The following is a 21,031-nucleotide window of genomic DNA, read 5'->3' as shown; positions in this document are numbered from 1 at the left end:
TACAAACACAGGAGGATTTAAATACAGTGAAGGTCACACAACATACTTAAATATATTCACTGGAGAGTCAAAACAGCTCAGACTTCACATGTGGCAAGGTATTGTACAAAACAATGTTTTTAAAGGTTACATTTAGTATAGTTTTCACAAAAAAATTTACATCGGGTTGTCTCTTTTTTGTTTGTTTGGTTAGTACAGGTCATGTGCTTTATTTAGTCATGTGAGAAATAAGCTTTTAGCTGGTGATTTTGAATTGTAACCTTGTGGGCTGTAAATGTGGTGTAATCAGAATCTCTTTTGTTTAAGTTTTAAAATATCTTAGTATTGAACTATGGAACAAATGTGTACAGCAGTTTGTGAGAATTATGATGCAACCTAGATAAATAAAAATAATTTCGCTCTTGTCGATGTAGATGTGTTTTCCAAAGACATCATCGAGACCTAGCCTACAGTAGCCTAGCCTACCCAGGAGTCTTAAGAATGGTGATAACTATGGAGTAGTTAATATTTTAACAAATTACAGTATATCATTTAGCAAAAGAGAGCCATTTACAGTACCATAATGTATAAACCTTACAGTATAAATGTATGTAGCAGTGTACAAGCGCCGATGGACAACGGAGCCAGACACACTCTGTTTCAGCAGCCGGCGACGTCAATAAAAAGGGCAGACACGAGAGCTAAAATTGGGCTTTGAAACACCAAAAACCCAGAACAAATGTCCACTCTAACACAGAGACAACAACTGCTGGCAAGAGTACGGCATGACACAAGGCGGGAAATGTTTACATCCTGGCAGTGTTCCAAAGGATCATATGAAAATTTAAATGCGGCATAAAATTACAAAATACGTAAATAGTTTTTAATCACTATCGTCATCGTAAGATTGAAAAAATCTTAATTTGAAACATTGGAACTTAGGGTTTATCTCTACTTATATTAATATATGCTTATATAAAATAATAATCTGTTTAACCCAGACAATTATCATCTTTAACGAATTTCCAGAAATGTATTCCATTCAAGAATTCAGAAAAGTCCATAAGGACCAATATAAAATGAATTCATGTATATGTGTTGGGTATAGGCAAATTTGGACGTAAATATAACAATATTAGTCAGTGTAGTTTTTTTCATGATCAAATATACAATATGGACTACACTATATGGACAAATGTTTGTGGACACCTGATCATAAGATTAATATGCACTTTTTGAACATCCCATTCCACATAATCATAATTTGCTTTTATTATAATAACCACCATTCTACTGGGAAGATGTTCCACTATTTTTAGAATGGGCTTGTGGACAGGGACATTATCATGATGGAGCAGGTTTGGGTCTACAAGTTCAAATAAAGAAAAGATGTAATGTCCAAAGATGTCCTGTACAAATTGTGTGCCTACAAATTAGTAGCAATAGTTTGGGGAAGAACCACATATACCTGGAAAATTCAGGTGTCCCAATACTTTTATCTGTATAATTTGTGTTATTCAATGTTAACTAAGGTAATAGTTAAATAAGGAATGATATTTCCCATCTAAAGGCAGTAGCAGTGAGTCAGTAAAGGAAACAACCGGAAGAGTGTTGGGTCGAGATCAAGTATGAAGAGATTAAATCGCGTTTCCCCAAGTGGTCATGACAACCCAGGTCTGGAGCTCAGGAATGCAATGTCCAGCCAGGTAAGGATGTTAAGATTACTGTGAGTGTGTAATGCATTTGTCTGCAGTAACCTTAAAAATATATTCCATAAAAGTTTGTTATCAGTGGTCTTGTGTTGTTTTTTTATCATTTTGTTTGCATGTTGACAGTTAATGCAGCAACATACTGGTACCAGTACCTCTGTAAGGTCAACCTCAGTGGTGCGCTCTGTTAGCCAATGGGCTTCATATGCCCGGGGTCGGTGGAAACGTGCTACTCGTAAATGCACAAAGAGAAAAGCCTCAGGTACATGACATATTTACAAGCATTATCAATCACACTACCAGGCATCAGTTGAATCAGTTTAAAGAGCAAGATAAAAAACCCAGTGCATATTATTTTATTTCGATTTATCGTTATACATTAGTTTACTAATTAAAGTGTAACAGCCATGTGAATTTTTTTTATGTGCACAGACCCACCAACAATGTCTGTTTTAAGTATTACAGAAACTACTGATCTCCTGGGATTTCCAAACACAGTAGTCTGAAGTGTACACAGAATAGTGTGGGGGGAAAAAATATGAGCAAACGATAGTTATCTTTTTGTGGAAATTAGTTACTTATTTATATCGTTTTTACAACTTGTTGATGGTTAAGGGTTGTGCTCAAGGACCCAGCAGTGGCAGCATGGCATAGCTGGGATGTTGAAGTTCAACATCTTAACCACTGAGCTACCAATTCCCATAAGTCAATAAGTGAGCTTTGAGCAATCAAGAAGAATGTAATAACACTAATTTTTACTTTTGACAACCGTGGAACACTAAAAAGCATCTTAGTGTGCACCAATCATTGAACCTTGAGGTGGATAGGCTTCAACAAGAGTAGACATTATAACAGCAAGTGGGGACTAGTTCAAGTTCAAGTTTATTTCTACAGAGCTTTTCACAATAGACATTGTCTTAAAGCAGCAATTAAAGTGACTAGATGTGGAATAGGATGTTCAAAAAAGCAGTTAGGTTTTAAAATACTTTTGTTCATATAGTGTACATACACACATACAGCAATCATTAAGTGCAACATTGTAGTGAAAATTGCAACCCCTGTGTGATTACCCACTCACGTTAATGTTATTGTGTGCTGACAGGGGAATCTTCAAGCAACAAGTATAAGGGCCTTGCCTGGGAGGAAGATGTTTTAGATGGAGCTGCCAAAGAGCATCAATTAAACAAACGCCTGCTGGATCACTTCAGAGTGCTGGCTGCCAACAACGAGGACACAGATGAGGTTGTTAGTGATGGTATTTTGTTTGCTATAGTGTTGTGTAGGCCAAGAATGAGCTGTGTTACAGAGCTGTTTAGAAAGGTGTGTGCTTTGAGAAAGCCTGATGTCATGTTTGCTCTTATTGATCGGTTTGGCTCCAGGTTGATCTGCAGTACCTGAACGAAATCCTTGGAGATGGCGCTGATCCCAATTCAGCAGACAAATATGGACAGACAGCACTTCATGAGGTGAGTTTTTATGGCCTCTAAACGTCAAATGTTGTATCGAAGATGCAGCTGCCGTATTCTGGGGTTCACTCGCAAGCAAACATTTGCTGTTGGTTCAAGCTGCAAGTATTTAAAAATCACATACATTTCACGTGTGATTACGTGAATCAAATGTAATTGCATTTGAAACATTGTTTTACATTTAATTGAACTTTAATCTATGTAAAAAAAAAAAACAAGCTAACATAATACTATTGTGCAACTATAAATGTGTGCTCTGGTAGATCTCACGAGCCTGGAATGTAGATGTGATGAGGTTCTTCTTTGAGAGAGGAGCTGATATCTGCAGACCTGATGCATTTGGGGTTACACCTCTTCACGTGGCTGCAGCCTTGGACTATGAAGATATGATCCGTTTTCTTCTGGAAAGAGGAGGTGCATTTGTTAAGAGTGAATCTGCATTAACATTTATAACCCAAACCAGGTTCTTACACCAGGGTGTACTCATAGGTACCAGCATCTGGTCTACTTCAAAATTAAGGTTTGAGGAATGGTTCATGGATATACAGGTGTGGGCTGGGACTGAGCATTTAATAATATCATTAGTAGAGTTTGATTATTGTCTAGATAATTGTCAAGTTTTACACTTTTGCAGAGAAGTAATTTAATCGCACGTAACTATAAAACCTCTACAAGACATTTATTTGTTTAAAGCATTATTTATTTTTTCATCTGTATCAGGATTATGGTCTTGGACTATGGTTCCCATCAGCCATGGTACCCTCACATGACAAGTGGCATGGTTAATTTTCATAGTGAGCTTTATGCTCACAGTCCTCTGAACTCTTTCCTTTGTCTTTCAATGTGTTTTCCAGTGTACCCAACACTGAGTTTCTTGGGTAGTTTACCTGTTCACACCTCATAAAGAATGATCTGAACTTGCATTAATTTCTTCTATAATACATGATAAACTCCTTCAGCCACACAATGTATCAAAATAAACTACTTTATTGCTGAGGATGGAGCCACCAGGAAGGAGGAAAAGAGGAAGGCCAAGAAGGAGGTTTATGGATGTGGTGAGGAAGACATGCAGGTAGTTGGTGTGAAAGAGGCAGATGTAGAGGACAGGGGGGTATGGAGACGGATGATCCGCTGTGGCGACCCCTAATGGGAGAAGCCGATTTTCAAAACTACATAAATACAAAACACTAAAGTATTTTTAAAACAAAATATGAAGCTATTTTCAACAAACCTATCAAAAACAAATTACAAAAGCCTATTTTATATTTGAAATACGTATATGATATACGTATTTCAAAATACTGTTTATTATTATAGTTTTATTGATTTCTTATTCAAACTTAACCAAAACAACAAGAGAGCTGATCAGTCAACACACACAGCATGCATTCAAACCTATTAATACAATATAACAACAATGTATTGTTATTTTGAAGAAGTGACCATGGAATGGCAAAGGGCAAGTCAAGACATGCAAAAGAAAAGGAAGAAAAAGATGGAAAAGGAACATAAGTCAGGGCTAGGGTCTTGCTTGTTGAACTAAATCCCACAAAGTGGCCCATAACTGCCAGAATAATTCAGATTTGTTCTGTAAGTTTTTCCAAAGGAAGAAGATTAGCCACTTGTGCTAAACACATATTCAGAGTTGGAACCTAAGAAGATGAACATAGAAAAAGTATAAATTTCTTTGCCAAATAAATGATAACATTTAATAAAGAGTGTGAATCAGTAGAGAAATCTAGTGATGTCTTACTGTTTAGGAAGTATATAGCTGGAGACATAGTGAATTTTCTAGCCAGCATTTTCTGAACCATATCATGTACCTCATGCCAGAAGGGTTCACGTTTTTTACAGTCCTAAAATAAATGCATTAATGTTCCTATTTTAGAATTATATTTGAAACACAGCTGAGAAACATTTGGGTACATTTTATGGATTTAAAGTTTTGCTCATACACAAAGCTTGAGGTTGATTTATGAAAACCTCCTCACATATAGAGAGCAATTCATCATCAGTAAATGATTGGCCCATATCCCTTTCTTAAATCATTTAAAGGTGAAGAGGCTTCTGATAACAGAGAATACAGACAGGAAATCTGACCCTTTAGCGCCCCCCAGAAGAAGCAGACGATTTTTAATATCAGAGAGTTCCCAGTGTATTTTCCTCTGTCTCATTTCAGACTGAATAAAATGATGTAGTTTTGTAAAAATGTGTAAAAATCTGTTTTAGGAATTTGGTGATCTATTGTAAGCATCTAAAAATATTTTAAACATTGCCTGTAAATAAACTGGATAGTAATAAACCTTTCTACCCAGGTCTGAAGGCCAATATTGGCTAATGAGGCAGGGAAGTCAGGGTTCCAAGAGATTGGGGATTGCATGGTCAGATTCCTGGGGATATTAAGATGCTTGAAGATCTTTCGAATCCAAAAGGGTGTTAAATAACAAAAGGTTTTTACCTACTGTGGCTGTCACACTCGGATCAACAGTCGGAGACCGGAATACAGTCAATAAGCTTTATTTGCCTTAGTACACGAGACAGGAGCTTCGACAGAAGCACAAACCGGGAAGTACAGGGATGATCTCTAGTGCAAACTGTAGATCGGACGGTGAGTGAGTGGGAACGGGGGCCTTATAAAGGGAAGAGTAAATTCAAGACAGGTGAAGGTGATTAGTATTGGGCGAGGCGTGGCTGGTGGTTCCCTGACAGTGGGATTTTTTTGGAGGCAGGAACAAACCAGAGAACTTGGATGAAACTTGGACATTAAAACACAACAGAAGCAGTAACCCAAGCTCAAGATCAAACTGGGGGACTCTGGAGCTGTGAGGCAGCAACACATTTTCCACCACCGTGCCCTAATAATAATAATACAATAAAAAACATTTCAATAGTGACACATATAATCATTGATCGATGGTGAAAGAAATTCAGTATAACATAACTCTCTATTTACTCTAACATGGTCAGCATGTATGTATCTGTTGTTTCAGCTGACGTTGAGGCCCAGACATACAGGGACATGCAAACACCATTACACTTTGCTGCTAAGAACGATGCGACTGAGGCCATTCAGATCCTGCTGCAGAGCGGAGCAAACATTGCTGCACACGACTACAAACAAAGAACTCCACTACAGCTTGCTGCCAACTTGGGTATAGCTTTCTATAAAGAAATGTTGTCCTATTGAATATCCAAAATCTATACTTCATATTGGGTTAGCAGAGTAAAATATGTATAAAAGCTCATTTCATAGGAGGAAAATAAAATATCACTGAATGCCTACATTAAAACCAGTATAAACATGGAAAAAAAAAGATGCATGAAAAGAATAATGCACCCGAACCCCATAATAATAATAATAATAATAATAATATTATGATTAATAATAATTAATAGAATATTGAGATTTTTTACTTCCATTTGATCGAGAAGTTGTGTATGTGTTCTTAAAGATCGCAGTGAAGCCGCACAGACCCTCTTGGAGCTGGGGGCAGATGCTGGGGTTCAGGATTCTGATGGACAGCTGTGTATCACTGCCATGATTGACAAGATGACGCCTGTGGTCAGAGTCAATAATCCATACCTTCATAAATTCACGTATAGCAACCGTTCTCGCAATGTACTGTCTGTCCAAATGTATTCATCTTCCACAGGCCAATTTGGCACTAAATCAATTTCTTGTGAAAGACCGAATGACACGCCAGCAGTTCTTCTACCTTCACTTGCTGGAACCAGAGCGAACATGGCAGAAAACATCGCCAGGTAGTGACAGTATGGAATCAAGAACAAATGTGTTGCAGCTGAGGAAATACAAATGTTTAAATTAATGCATAAATCTCTTTTTTATTTTGCCCTCTAGGGAAAACTAAAAGTGAGCCGACATCACCGGTACTCCATCATCAGCCTGACAAGACTTCATCATTCTATTAATTTTAGTTCTTGTATATTCAATAACTAGAGCCAATTCTTGTGACATTGATTGATCGATTCTAATAATGCACTCTCACTGTTGAACAGCTCGCGTTTATAGTGCATCAAGGGAAACTGGATCTTATTATGCATCCGGTCATGTTAAAGCTCATCACAGTCAAATGGAACCTGTATGGCAGGTGAACACCGTACTATTTACTATTTAAATGCAAAGCATTAGTTGGAAAATGAAACAAACTGGGATCTCAAATTTTCATCCACAGACTCGGTGCATGGATCCTCCTGCTGCTCAATTTTTTATTTATCGTTTCCTGGACCACAGTGGCCATATCGGTGTCTGTGTCTTCAGATGAGGAAAAACGCTATGTTTTCCCTAAGGTATGAAGCCCAACACAAACTGCTGATTAACCACACTCTCAGCCTGGCAATAGACATGGATACATACCTATACACAGTGCATTCAGAAAGTATTCAGACTCCCTTCACTTTTTTTAATGTTGTTATGTTGTAGCCTGATGCTAGAACCGTTCAAATTGATTTTTTATGTGTCCATAACTATTCAGACTCTTTACTCAGTAATTAATTGAAGCACATCTAGCAGCAATTACAACCTTCAGCATTTTTAGGCATGACACAACAAGCTTTACACACCTGGATTGAGGGATTTTCTGGCGTTCTTTATGCCATATCCTCTCAAGCTGAGTCGGGTTGAATGGGGAGCATCAGTATAGCCTCTTTCAGGTCTCTCCAGAGATGTTTAATAGAGTTGATATCAGGACTCTGGCTGGGCCACTCTAGGACATTCACAGATTTGTTCCTAAGCCACTCCTGTGTTCTCTTGGCTGTGTGTATAGGAACGTTTTCATGTTTCAATTTCAATCTGAGGTCTTGAGTGCTGTAAACCAGGATTTCTGTTGAGGATATCTCTGTACTTTGCTCTATTCAGCTTTCCATCAACCCTGACCAGTCTCTCAGTCCCTGATGCAGAAAAACATCCCCACAACATGATGCAGCCACCATTATGCTTCACTGTTGGGATGGTTTTGGAAAGGTGATGAGAGGTACCTGGTTTCCTCTAGACATACTGTAAAGTTTAGAATTACGGCCAAACAGTATTTGTTTCATCAGACAAAAGAATCTTGTTCCTCACAGTCTGAGAGTCCTTCAAGTGATTTTTTGCAATCTTAAAACGGCCAACTTCCATAGTTTTCACACAGAGGAAAAGCTTCTAGCTTCTTCTAGCTACTCTGCCATAAAGCCCAGATTGGTAGAGGGCTTCACCATCACTTTAGCTCGGGGCAAGATTTTCTCACCGGCTTACTAAGTCCCTGAGTGTACTCTTGCCACCCTGCCTGTTCCTGTTCCTGATCCTGACCCTGACACCTGATTCCTGCTCTGCCTCTGTTTCTGGTTTGGACTCTAGTTTGTTTTTGGTTTTTGGCTTTGCGCTGCCCTATATTGCTCTATTTGTCAGCTCTCGGATTTTGGACTGTTTTGGATTTCTGATTTTGGGTTTCCTTTATTGCTCTTTCTCCTGGCTCTTGGACTTGGACTGTTTTTTTACCTGTGTTTTTCCCCCTGCCTCTTTTCCCATTGAAACCTGCTTTGACCTTACACCTGCTTGCATCCTGCATTTGGGTCCACTCAGTCTCACAGTTTCCTAACAACAGATGGACTTTGATCAAGGTTTAGAAACATCTCAGCAATAAACAAAAGACAATAACTTATGTACATATGATATTTCAGAGTTTAATTTTTCATACATTTGTAAAACAATTCTAGAATTCTGTAAAAAATAATAATAATTTAAGTGATTGTAGTATCATGCTGCAGTATAAAATAGAAAATTGTAAAAGGGGTCTAAAAAGTTTCTGAATACACTGTCTACATATTATGTACCATCTCTCTACAGGACTGGTGGCGTGTTATTGTGGTTATGATAGCCTTAGGGCTGACTATGCTGGAGGTGTACAGGGAGGTGATGGAGATTCTGCGCTCTGTTAAAAAGCTCAAATATTGGCAGCAGTGGTGTGAACAGAGACTCAATGAGGATCTTGCCTGCACACACCCCATGTGGCCAGAGGTACTACATCCAACATGCAGAATTATTAAAGAGTTCATTCTGGGGTGTATTTAGGATATAGTTTATAGTACCTAATAATACATTATGGCTGAAACTGTGTTTGTTGTTATTAAGACTGTAAATACACTGCAGAAAAAGTATGCAATGTCATTAAAGTATTAATCGTGCATATGGCTCTATTTTATGGCTCAATAAATTGTATTACAATAAACTTGCAAACTGCAGCTGTAACCATAACAGTGCTGAGTCAGCTGATCCATTAAATCTACAAGCATAAAAACAGGGCAAATGATCCAAAACATAGGCACAATTAATTAATCCTAAATGTAAAAATAGCACCTGAGAGCATGAAAAACATACATTACGTGTACACACAACAATGCAATGTCATGACCTCAATTTGTATCTCATTGTCTCATTAAGTGTCCAGTACTACATCAACAAATGAAATGGGGAAAAAAAATGAAAATTATTTTGTTGAATTTAATAGCTTTGTTTTTCAGTGATGGCAGAAAATAGACTCTTTCTAATATATTATTTAAGAAATAGAATGCCCTTTTCAAATGCTTTTTTATAGGTTGGAAATCAATGAATGTGGGTGTATTTACAGTGATTGTGTGAATAACATGATTATAATGACTAGGATCTTTCCTACTTTTAATTAACCCTATTAGTCTGAAAAGTATGTTATACTTTTACATTTCTGCTACACCATATTGGAATTGACACTAAGTATGGTAGTATGTTTTGTCACTTCAGAGACATGAACATTCATTTCATAATAGTAATTGTTGTCTGACAAGAAATGCAAGCAAATATGTACGCTGACACCGAATATACTGTCGAGAACCTTGTAAATATTGACATTGCATTTTCAAATGAAGTTCCAGACTCTGAATACAGAATACAGCAACAACAACAAAAACAATCAAACTGATCAACTAAAAATGAACAACCTTTTCTAAAGAATAATTCACATATCCAGTTCATTGAAAAACATGCTGATGTATTTTACTTGTGTCCTAAAGGAACGTCATTACTTTGAGGGTCAGATTAAATTCATTCACAGCATCAAGGGAAGCTACATGCAGGATCCCTGGTAAAACTCCAACATTCTTCCTCCAAAAATATATGTATATGTGCAAATTGTAAATTATTTTAGCAAATGATTTCTTTGCTATTCATTTTCATAGGAATATATTTGATTGGCTTGTGTACACATTGCTGATAGCAGTTTTGGGTCTTCACATGGCTGATGTTTACCTGGTGTCTCAAACACTCAGAATGTATAGCCTCCGAATGTTTGCTGTGGCCGTCATCGTCCTCTGGCTCAGGTTGATGAAGCATGTCAGAGGATTTAGGTAATAGGTGTCACCTTTTTGTGCTTGGTGTTGATTTCTGTAATAGACATTACCTATTAGTAGAAAATGCTAGAACTACTAGATCTACAACTACATTTACTTCTGCTACTACTTCTACTACTAGTAATAATAATAATAATTTAAATTTAAGAGATCATTTGAAAACTAAAAATGGACTTTGTAAAGTTAAAGAATAATTTATTTTCTTTTACATAACTTACATTTCTAACTAGCACTTATAGAATACAGAATACTTTTATATAAAAGATAATGAATAAGTATTGAATGCATATCAAATTGTTATACAATCAATAAGGATTCACCCCTTCTTCTTTCAGTATTATATATTTATACATTAATAGAAATGTCATTTCTAAGAGCTTTAAAACTTGTGCAACATATGTAAAACAGGGAACACATGTCACATTGTGTCCAAACTGAACAGTGAAATATCACTAAATATTTATAAAAATCAGCTAAAATTGATTGATTGAGATGGTTTGGACATGTGCAGAGGAGGGACATGGGGAATATTGGTAGAAGAATGCTGAGGATGGAGCCACCAGGAAGGAGGAGAAGAGAAAGACCAAGAAGGAGGTTAATGGATGTGGTGAGGGAAAACATGCAGGTAGTTGGTTTAAAAGAGGCAGATGTAGAGGACAGGGGGTATGGAGACAGATGATCTGCTGTGGCGACCCCTAATGAAGCCGAAAGAAGAAGAAGATGATCAGCTAAAATCTCCGGTCAGATAAGAAATATATGGAGAAACTGAAAAAGTTATAGCACTGAAGAGATTTTAGAGCTCACTGGCTGAAATAGGAGAACCTGCACACACCTTGACAATATCGTAAGCTCTTCATGGATATGGCTCTAATGGAAAAGAAGTTCCTGTGACCACTGTTCCTGCCCCTCTCCCCTCTGTGGATCTTCCCACTTCGTCCAGGCCTGCCTCTGGATAGTGTTCTCTTCGACTGGAGGCCACTCTGTGCAGCTTGGTACGGTTTCTCATCAACGCCTTGGATGGTTCCATTAAATTCCGGAGTAAGAATGGGCGCTTTTGAGGAAGGATTGGACTGTAGTTAATGTCAACAGTCTCCTACACTGACTGAGGACTACTTTTCGCTTCTGATCATCATCACTGTACCCCGCAACATCTTATATCTGCAATAAATGGACATTCGGTGCAACCCAGATGAGGATGGGTTCCCTCTTGAGTCCGGTTCCTCTAAAGGTTTCTTCCTTATGCCATCTCGGGGAGTTTTTCCTTGCCACAGTCACCACCGGCTTGTTCATCAGGGACAAACTTACTTATAAAGAACATATTCACTTTAAATCACCACATTATCTGTGTAAAGCTGCTTTGAGACAATGTTCATTGTTAAAAGCGCTATACAAATAAAAATAATTGAATTGAATTGAATTGAATTGAAAGAAGGACAAAGGAAGCCATGGAGCTTTTGGATAATATATCATTGTCTAATGAGGTTAATGCCCACCCATTTGCTCTAAAAGCAAAGCATTATGCGTGGTGCAAAACAAATACGGATCTGTATCCAATTAACACCATACATGCAAATAAGCATTTTGGTGGTAGCATCATGCTCTGCTTTTTTTTAAGCATGCTGAACTATAGGAGGGGATAGCTTGCGTTTTGCCATGGCTTGTTGCCATCCTAAGCAAAGATGATAGAGCCAACTAAGCTATTTATTGAGCGCAAGCCAGACAGACAGAATTTAGGGAACAAAATGTATGTTCCAACAGGACAATGAGCCAAAGCACCTGGCACAGAATACAAGCAAAGAGAGACAGTTGAGACACCTGAAATCTATAGTTGCTGCCAAAGGACAGTTCACGGGGTGGTGCGGGTGAAAACATTTGTTTTTTACATTTTCAAATAACTAGCAAATAAATACAACTACATAACCAGGGAGAAATAATCATAACTATTACTTCACTGCAATATAAAATTCATGAGACATGAGTTTTATTGCAATATAGCTATATACAGTGAGGAAAATAAGTATTTGAACACCCTGCTATTTTGCAAGTTCATCGTAGGTGCATGTCCACTGTGAGAGACATAATCTAAAAAAAAAATCCAGAAATCACAATATATGATTTTTAAACTATTTATTTGTATGATACAGCTGCAAATAAGTATTTGAACACCTGTCTATCAGCTAGAATTCTGACCCTCAAAGACCTGTTAGTCTGCCTTTAAAATGTCCACCTCCACTACATTTATTATCCTAAATCAGATGCACCTGTTTGAGGTCGTTAACTGCCTATAGACACCTGTCCACCCCATACAATCAGTAAGAATCCAACTACTAACATGGCCAAGACCAAAGAGCTGTCCAAAGACACTAAAGACAAAATTGTACACCTCCACAAGGCTGGAAAGGGCAACGGGGAAATTGCCAAGCAGCTTGGTGAAAAAAGGTCCACTGTTGGAGCAATCATTAGAAAATGGAAGAAGCTAAACATGACTGTCAATCTCCCTCGGACTGGGGCTCCATGCAAGATCTCACCTCGTGAGGTCTCAATGATCCTAAGGAAGGTGAGAAATCAGCCCAGAACTACACGGGAGGAGCTGGTCAATGACCTAAAAGAGCTGGGACCACCGTTTTCAAGGTTACTTTTGGTAATACACTAAGACGTCATGGTTTGAAATCATGCATGGCATGGAAGGTTCCCCTGCTTAAACCAGCACATGTCCAGGCACGTCTTAAGTTTGTCAATGACCATTTGGATGATCCAGAGGAGTCATGGGAGAAAGTCATTTGGTAAAATGAGACCAAAATAGGACCTTTGGGTCATAATTCCACTAAACGTGTTTGGAGGAAGAAGAATGATGAGTACCATCCCAAGAACACCACCCCTCTAGTGAAGCATGGGGGTGGTAGCATCAAGCTTTGGGGGTGTTTTTCTGCACATGGGACAGGGCGACTGCACTGTATTAAGGAGAGGATGTCCATGTATTGCGAGATTTTGGGCAACAACCTCCTTCCCTCAGTTAGAGCATTGAAGATGGGTCGAGGCTGGGTCTTCCAACATGACAATGACCCGAAGCACACAGCCAGGATAACCAAGGAGTGGCTCTGTAAGAAGCATATCAGGGTTCTGGCATGGCCTAGCCAGTCTCCAGACCTTAACCCAATAGAGAATCTTTGAAGGGAGCTCAAACTCTGTGTTTCTCAGCGACAGGCCAGAAACCTGACTGATCTAGAGAAGATCTGTGTGGAGGAGTGGGCCAAAATCCCTCCTGCATTATGTGCAAACCTGGTGAAAAACTACAGGAAACATTTGACCTCTGTAATTGCAAACAAAGGCTACTGTACCAAATATTAACATTGACTATCTCAGGTGTTCAAATTCTTATTTGCAGCTGTATCATACAAATAAATAGTTAAAAAATCTTACATTGTGATTTCTGGATTTTTTTTTTAGATTATGTCTCTCACAGTGGACATACACCTACGATGAAAATTTCAGACCCCTCCATGATTTCTAAGTGGGAGAACTTGCAAAATAGCAGGGTGTTCAAACACTTATTTTCCTCACTGTATATATATGCTGCCTATTGGTTTGTGTTCTAATTATCTTAATTATATTCTTTTATATAAAAAAAGATAGATGATTAAAAATAATTATACAAGTTTTAATTGTCTAGAATCAATAGCCTAAAACGACAGGGGAAATGAGCATTTCTATCGTTTCCAATTTAAGGTGAACAGAAGATAATATTTCAGCAGTGCGGTCAGTCTGAACTCATCTGATAGATTTTTAAGTGTTTCTGCAGTAAGTTGTCTAATATTCTTGGTCTAATTTTTTTTTCATTTATATTCATTTTGTCTGTGGATGATTTGAATTATTATTACTTTTTTTTTTTACTTTTTACATTTTTAAATAATTAGCAAATAAATACAGCTAAATAACCAAGGAGGAAGAATAACAGGAGGATTAGCAGCATTTGATTTATTTTTTTTGTGTCTTTTCCCCATAAATTTTGTTTATTATAATAATTACAATAAAAATATGGTATACCGAGTGTTAAAAAGTTTTCACTAATTGGTTGAATGGAAAATTATTTTTTCCTGGTCAGTTGGAAGTGCAGAGTGATGAAGTCACCAAAACACAAATGATCACTTGCTTGGTGGATTCTATTCCCATGATTCCACTGGCTTTTGATAGATGTTCTCAGACTTATAGATGAGAAAACACCTCCTAAGAAATCATTGCACATCTAGAGTACCCCATTAAGAAAAGTACCATGCGGTCAGTTGCCTTTTCTCAGGTTTCACTACACATAACAGGTGCATCTTTGTGTTTTAAGTAACCATGGTGATTCAATGGCCACTCAATACCAAAGTAGCTATAGAAACCTGTTCATTAGTGGCTTGTGCACCATAGTCCACAAATTTGGAGTCATTTATGGACAGAACATTCGCTGTCTTTTTTGTATAGTGATGATACTGATTAATATTTTCACAGGGTTATGGGTCCTTTCATTGTCATGCTGGGGAAGATAGTTGGGGATGTTCTGCGCTTCCTCTTCTTATACGCTGAGATCTATGTCCCATATGCCTGTGCTTTCTGGATTATATTTGGAGGTGACAGCAATCAACAACTCGACTGCCCTGTCTAAAATTCCATACTATATGCTGTATTTTCTTGTAAAATAATATGTTTTTACTAACTTTCCTCTCTTGCACAAAGGCTCAACAGCTGTACCTAGTATGAAAACCGTGCCACAGATGCTCTATAGCCTGTACCGTATTACACTAGTGGACGATTATGAGTTTGATGCTATGGTAGCTGTAGACCCTATTATGGCTCACTTGCTCTGTGGTACATTCCTGGCCCTGTCTGCTGTTCTGTGTGTCAACCTAATGATTGCTCTGCTCTCAGACACCTTTCAAAGGTAGGAGGAATTGTCCACTTGTTAGATAAGTACATTGTTTGGGTCATTCAGTAAAGCTGCAGTGAATTGTTTCTTCAGAGTATATGACAATGCCCTGGCGAACGCAGTGATGCAACAGGCATCCATAATCCTGCAGGTGGAAGAATCCATGCCTCAGCTGTGGCATTTCTATGACAAGCAGTATATCCACAGATGCTGTGCCCCACTTGGGGAGTTTTATGATGATGACCTCCTAACAGATCCAGACCAGCATGAAAGGATGAAGAAACTTGCAGCAGAGATTAAGGTACAAGCTACGGTCACCCTGCACTGACCACACATATTATATGTTCACAACAAGGAGCTGTGATTCCTGTGACAACAGTAAACATTTGAAATTAATTCATTTTCTTTTATTATTATTATTATTATTATTATTATTATTATTATTAGATTAGATTAGATTAGATTCAACTTTATTGTCATTACACATGTACAAGTACAAGGCAACGAAATGCAGTATATGATTTTATACCAACAAATACAATGACTGGCACAGTGAATTCCTTCGACCAGCCCTGAAATTCATCTTTTCTCATCTGAGGAACTTCAATTTACTTCAATGTCTGTTCATTAATAATTCAAAAATGAAAGAAATAGCTATGGGTTCACTGCAATATAAAATACATGAGACATGAGTTTTATAGCGATATAGCTACAAGTTTTATATGCTGTACACTTTACAATTAATTATTGCTGCCCATTGGTTTGTGTTTAATTTTGTTGAGATTCTAGATAATTGTCTAGAATCAGTAGCCTAAAATGACAGGGAAAATTATCATTTCTACCATTTCCAGTTTAAGAAGTATAGAAGATAATATTTCATAATAATATTACCAGCAGTGCGGTCTGTCTGAACTCATCTGAGTTCTCATCTGATAGATTTTTAAGTGTTTCTGTAGTAAGTTGTCTAATATTCTTGGTCTATTTTTTAATTTATATTAATTTTGTCTGTGGATGATATGAATTATTATTAATTGTTTTTTAACTTTTTACATTTTCAAATAATTAGCAAATAAATACAGCTAAATAACCAAAGACAAATAATAATAGGAGGAGATCTATGTTTTCGGGAGGCATTGTATACGTGCCATTATGAGAATTAGTCTGCATTTGATAGATTTTTTTGTGTCTTATTCCCATAAATTTTGTTTATTATAATAATTACAATAGAAATATGGTATACCGAGTGTTAAAATGTGTTCACTAATTGGTTGAAAGGAAAATTCTTTATTCCTGGTCAATTGGAAGTGCAGTGATGAAATCACCAGAACACAAAGGATCACTTGCTTCGTGGATTTTATTCCCATGATTCCACTGACTTCTGATAGATGTTCTCAGCCCTATAGATAAGAAAACACCTGCTTGGGGATCATTGCACGACTAGAGTACCCCATTAAGAAAAGTAACATGTGGTCAGTGGCCTTTTCTCAGGTTCCATTCCACTTTACAGGTGTCTAATTCTAATTAGGTCTAATTTTAATTTATATTTATTTTTTCTCTGGATACTGCTCCTTGTCTGACACTGTTGTGGGCCTATTTAATCCCTCTGGCCCAAAATTTTAATTGACCTTGACCTTTCATTGCCTTTTGGATGAAAACATACAAAATGTTTTGACCATTACAATCACCTCCTAATAACAACTCTAAGACAATAATAACCCAAATCCTATTACCCTAATCCTATAATCCTAATATCCTATAATCCCAACCCTATCACCCTAACCCTATAACCTTAACCCTAACCTATAACCCTAACCCTATACCTTAACTCAATAATCCTAACCCAATAGCTCAAATCATATAACCCTAAACCTATAACCCTATAATACTGCAACCTTAATCATATAAACCTAACCCAATAATCATAATCCTATAATCCTTTAACCCTAATCCTAATCCTATAAACATAATCCTACAATCCTATAACCCTAAACATATAATCATTTAACCCTAATCCTATAACTCTGTAATCAAAATCCTATAAACCTAACCCTATAATCATTTAAAACTTATCCTTTAAACCCTAACCATATAATCCTATAACCCTAACCCTTATAACCCTAACCCTAATCCTATAACCTTATAACCTTAATACTATAAACCTAATGCAATTATCTTTTAACTCTAATCCTATAACCCTAACCACATAATCCTATAACTCTAATCCGATAACCCTAACCCTAATCCTATTACGCTAACCTGATAATCTTATAATCTTAACCCTATAATCCTAACCCTATAATTTTAACCCCATAACCCTAACCATACAATCCTAACTCTGTAACCCTAATCCTATAGCCCTAACCATATAATCCTAACCCTATAACCCTTATCCTATAACACCATAACCCTATTCCTATAGCTATAACCCTAATCCTAATTATAGGTTTATAGGATTAGGGTCATCGGGTTATGGTTGTAGTATAAAGGATTAGGGTTACAACCTAATTCGGATTATAGGATTATAGGGCTAGGGTCATAGGGTAAGGGTTATCGGGTTATAGGGTTATGGTTATGGTTATAGTTATAGTTTCACAGGATTAGGGTTACAGCCTAATCCTGTGAAACTATAGCCATAATTCTATAACACAACAACCCTAACACTATGACCCTAACCCTATAAACCTATAATACTAAGACTATAATATTAACCTAATAACCCTATAACACTAACCCGATAACCATATAACCTTAACCCTCTGACCCAAACTCTATAACCCTAACTCTACAACCCTACCCCTTTAATCCTTTAACCTAATCCTATAACCCTCACCCTATTGCCCTAACACTATAACCCTAATCATATAGCTATAACCCAACCATAATCATTCTATAACCCAACTTCTATAATCCTAATCCTATAAACCTAATCCTAGAACCCTAATCCTATAACATAACCCTTTAATCCTAACACTATACCACACACTATATGTCTCTAATTATATAACCTAACCCTAAAACTCTATATCCCTAAACCTAATTCTATAAACCTAATCCTGTAACCCTATAACCATAACCCTTATTCTATAAACCTTATCCTAATCCTTTAACCCTAATCCTGTAAAACTATAACCATAACCCTACAACCCTATAACCCTAACCCTATGACCTTAACCCTATAAACCTATAATCCTAACCTAATAACCCTGTAATCCTAACCCGATAACCCTATGAAAGAATGACAAAAAGACTGTAATGTATAAATGTGCAACAGTGTTAGAGAATTTGTACATGTAACGTTTTTTGAATAGGTGTTTGTAAACAGGTCCATTTGGGCAAATAAAAACCTTGAACCTATAACCCTATCCCAATACCCTAACTCTACAACTCTAATCCTAACCCTATAACTCTACCCCTATAATCCCAAAACACTAACCAAATTACCCTAATCATATAGCCCTAAAACCTTAACCCTATGACCCTAACTCAATGGAGTTATGATTATAGGGTTAGGGTCATCTAACCCTATAACCCCAAAACACTAACCATATCATCCTAACTCTATAATCCTAACCTTATAACCCTAATCCTAATCTTATAACCATATAACCCTAACTCTATGACCCTAACTCAAGTTCAAATTGAATATATAATTATAATACAAATAATATAGCAGTGTTTTATTCATGTGCAGGAAAATGTCTACAGCCTGCAAATGAAGCACTAACCAAAGTGCAGCTTAAAGAGGGATCTGTAGATCTATGTTTTTAATAAAAACACAACAGTGTGGAAGAACTTTGTGTTTGACACACATCCATGCAGCGTTCACACACATGAATATGTTCCACTAACCAAATAATATTTGGTTTCATTGTGGTTGAAGATAAATGAATTTTTCCTGGGTTTTTCCCAGTTTCACAAACTTTAAGCCAAAAAACTAAACCCCATAACATTGGACCAATGACATTTCTGAAAGGAAACGAAAAAACGCACCTCACCTGTGTTCTGAGCTGCACGGCATCGGGAGAAATTTTTTTTTTTTAAACGCACGACGATGCCAAAAGAAAAACTCTTGAGAGAAATAGTTCTAAAAGAAAGGAGGAAGACAGTGAACAATTGCTTTCTTGGTAGGCTACTGTTTAGATACAAGCCGTTGTAACGCGTTGAGTCTGGGTCATGGTAACTCCAGTTGCAACAGAAATCATATAAGCACAGACAGGTTTCCAAAACTTGTGCTTTTTTATTTTTCTTGGCGTTTTCAGCGTTACGGGTTAGTCAAAGAAACTTAGAAATGAGCATCAGAAAATAATAAGGACATATTCCTTGGTCTTGCAGACATGCAGTAACACTGGAAAAATGCGGCGGCAGCCTATTCCCAAAATACCGCTATGCTCCTAAATGAGCCACAACATATTTCACCCGTTACACCGTGTTACAGACACTGTCTTTCGTTAAAGCCTGTGTAAAGTTCATTAGTTTCAGTGTAGACAGCGGCTTATAGACAGGTGCGGCTTATTTATGTTTAAAATAAAAATCTTTGTCAAATTCAGCAGCTTATATAAGGGTGCGCTTTATAGTCTGGAAATTACGGTACGTATATGGATCTAATTTTGTTAAAACTACAGGATACTTTGAATGAATACCTGAAAATCCAAAAAGAAGCCAAACTACTCAACCCAGTTCAACCTGATAATGATAACCGATCTCCCAGGTGAGTTTATCTGGGATGAAATGGTAAAATGCAATCCCAATATTACACTGCAATAACTTGATGAATAAAAGTATACAATTTATGCCCTATGAAGGAATAGTTCCTCATCTCAACATGAACCTCTGAGCAGTCTAATGAGGCTGGAAAAGGACCAACAGCAGCAGATTAAAGATCTGCAAGACCTAAGGGAAGATGTAAAAAAGCTCCAGGGATTACTGCTACAGCTAATGCAGACAAGATCTACACCATGTAAGTGCTGTTGTGGAAACAAGCAAGAAGAAAGTTAATAGTTGTTTGCTGTTTGTCTTCTCTGGCAGGTATTAATGTGAATAAAACAAATAATACAATAAATTAGAATCACTTATGTGGATGTGTCATGTTCACAGCAGATGATGCTTCAAATACAGCTTCAAAAGGGCTTTGCTAGGCTGGAACCAATCTTGTTTGCATTCGTGGAGTTTGACAAGAAGCAAGCCCTGAAAGACAGCAGGATATTTTTACTATAACAAATGCTCTAGTACATGTAGGTTACTGTTGAAGTTCTAGAAATTGACGATGTACCGACTTACAATGTCGTTTTATTTTGTTCTACAAAGTTTTGACATCAATTAATTGGTTAAACAAATTTACTATGCTATCGGAGATTTATACAACTGTAATATTTTCATGCGTGTACCAAAAGTGTGTCTATATGTAGATTGATTTTTCAATCGTTAAACGTGTTCCTCAAGCGCATTCTCTCGGCGTGAATATGACGTATCAATTCACTATGGAGACCGGAGCGTATTCTGAGAGTCACATAGAATACAGATTAACATGGCAGAGGTAGAGCTGCATCTTCCTGCAGACAGAAAAAGAAAAGAATGTCTGGATTTATTTAATCTCT

General features: G+C 37.2%; 1 protein-coding gene across 1 annotated transcript; it reads left to right on the top strand.

The window, feature by feature from the left end:
- si:ch73-193i2.2 (transient receptor potential channel pyrexia) lies at nt 1-20,439 on the top strand. Its single transcript, XM_046876098.1, has 20 exons — nt 1-98; nt 1,550-1,685; nt 1,815-1,950; nt 2,791-2,930; nt 3,068-3,154; nt 3,418-3,568; nt 6,145-6,306; nt 6,607-6,716; nt 6,808-6,916; nt 7,014-7,042; nt 7,172-7,263; nt 7,348-7,462; nt 8,997-9,167; nt 10,196-10,266; nt 10,361-10,528; nt 15,023-15,141; nt 15,248-15,452; nt 15,531-15,738; nt 20,060-20,145; nt 20,240-20,439. Exons 2-20 carry the CDS (start codon nt 1,608-1,610, stop codon nt 20,430-20,432), a joined length of 2,430 nt encoding a protein of 809 aa, XP_046732054.1. The 5' UTR covers nt 1-98; nt 1,550-1,607; the 3' UTR covers nt 20,433-20,439.
- The last annotated feature ends 592 nt before the right edge of the window (nt 20,440-21,031 follow it).

This window comes from Silurus meridionalis, chromosome 2 (assembly GCF_014805685.1).
Source record: "Silurus meridionalis isolate SWU-2019-XX chromosome 2, ASM1480568v1, whole genome shotgun sequence".
Classification (NCBI taxonomy): domain Eukaryota; kingdom Metazoa; phylum Chordata; class Actinopteri; order Siluriformes; family Siluridae; genus Silurus; species Silurus meridionalis.
Note: the sequence above shows the minus strand (reverse complement) of the source record. Positions and strands in the feature narration are given on the sequence as shown.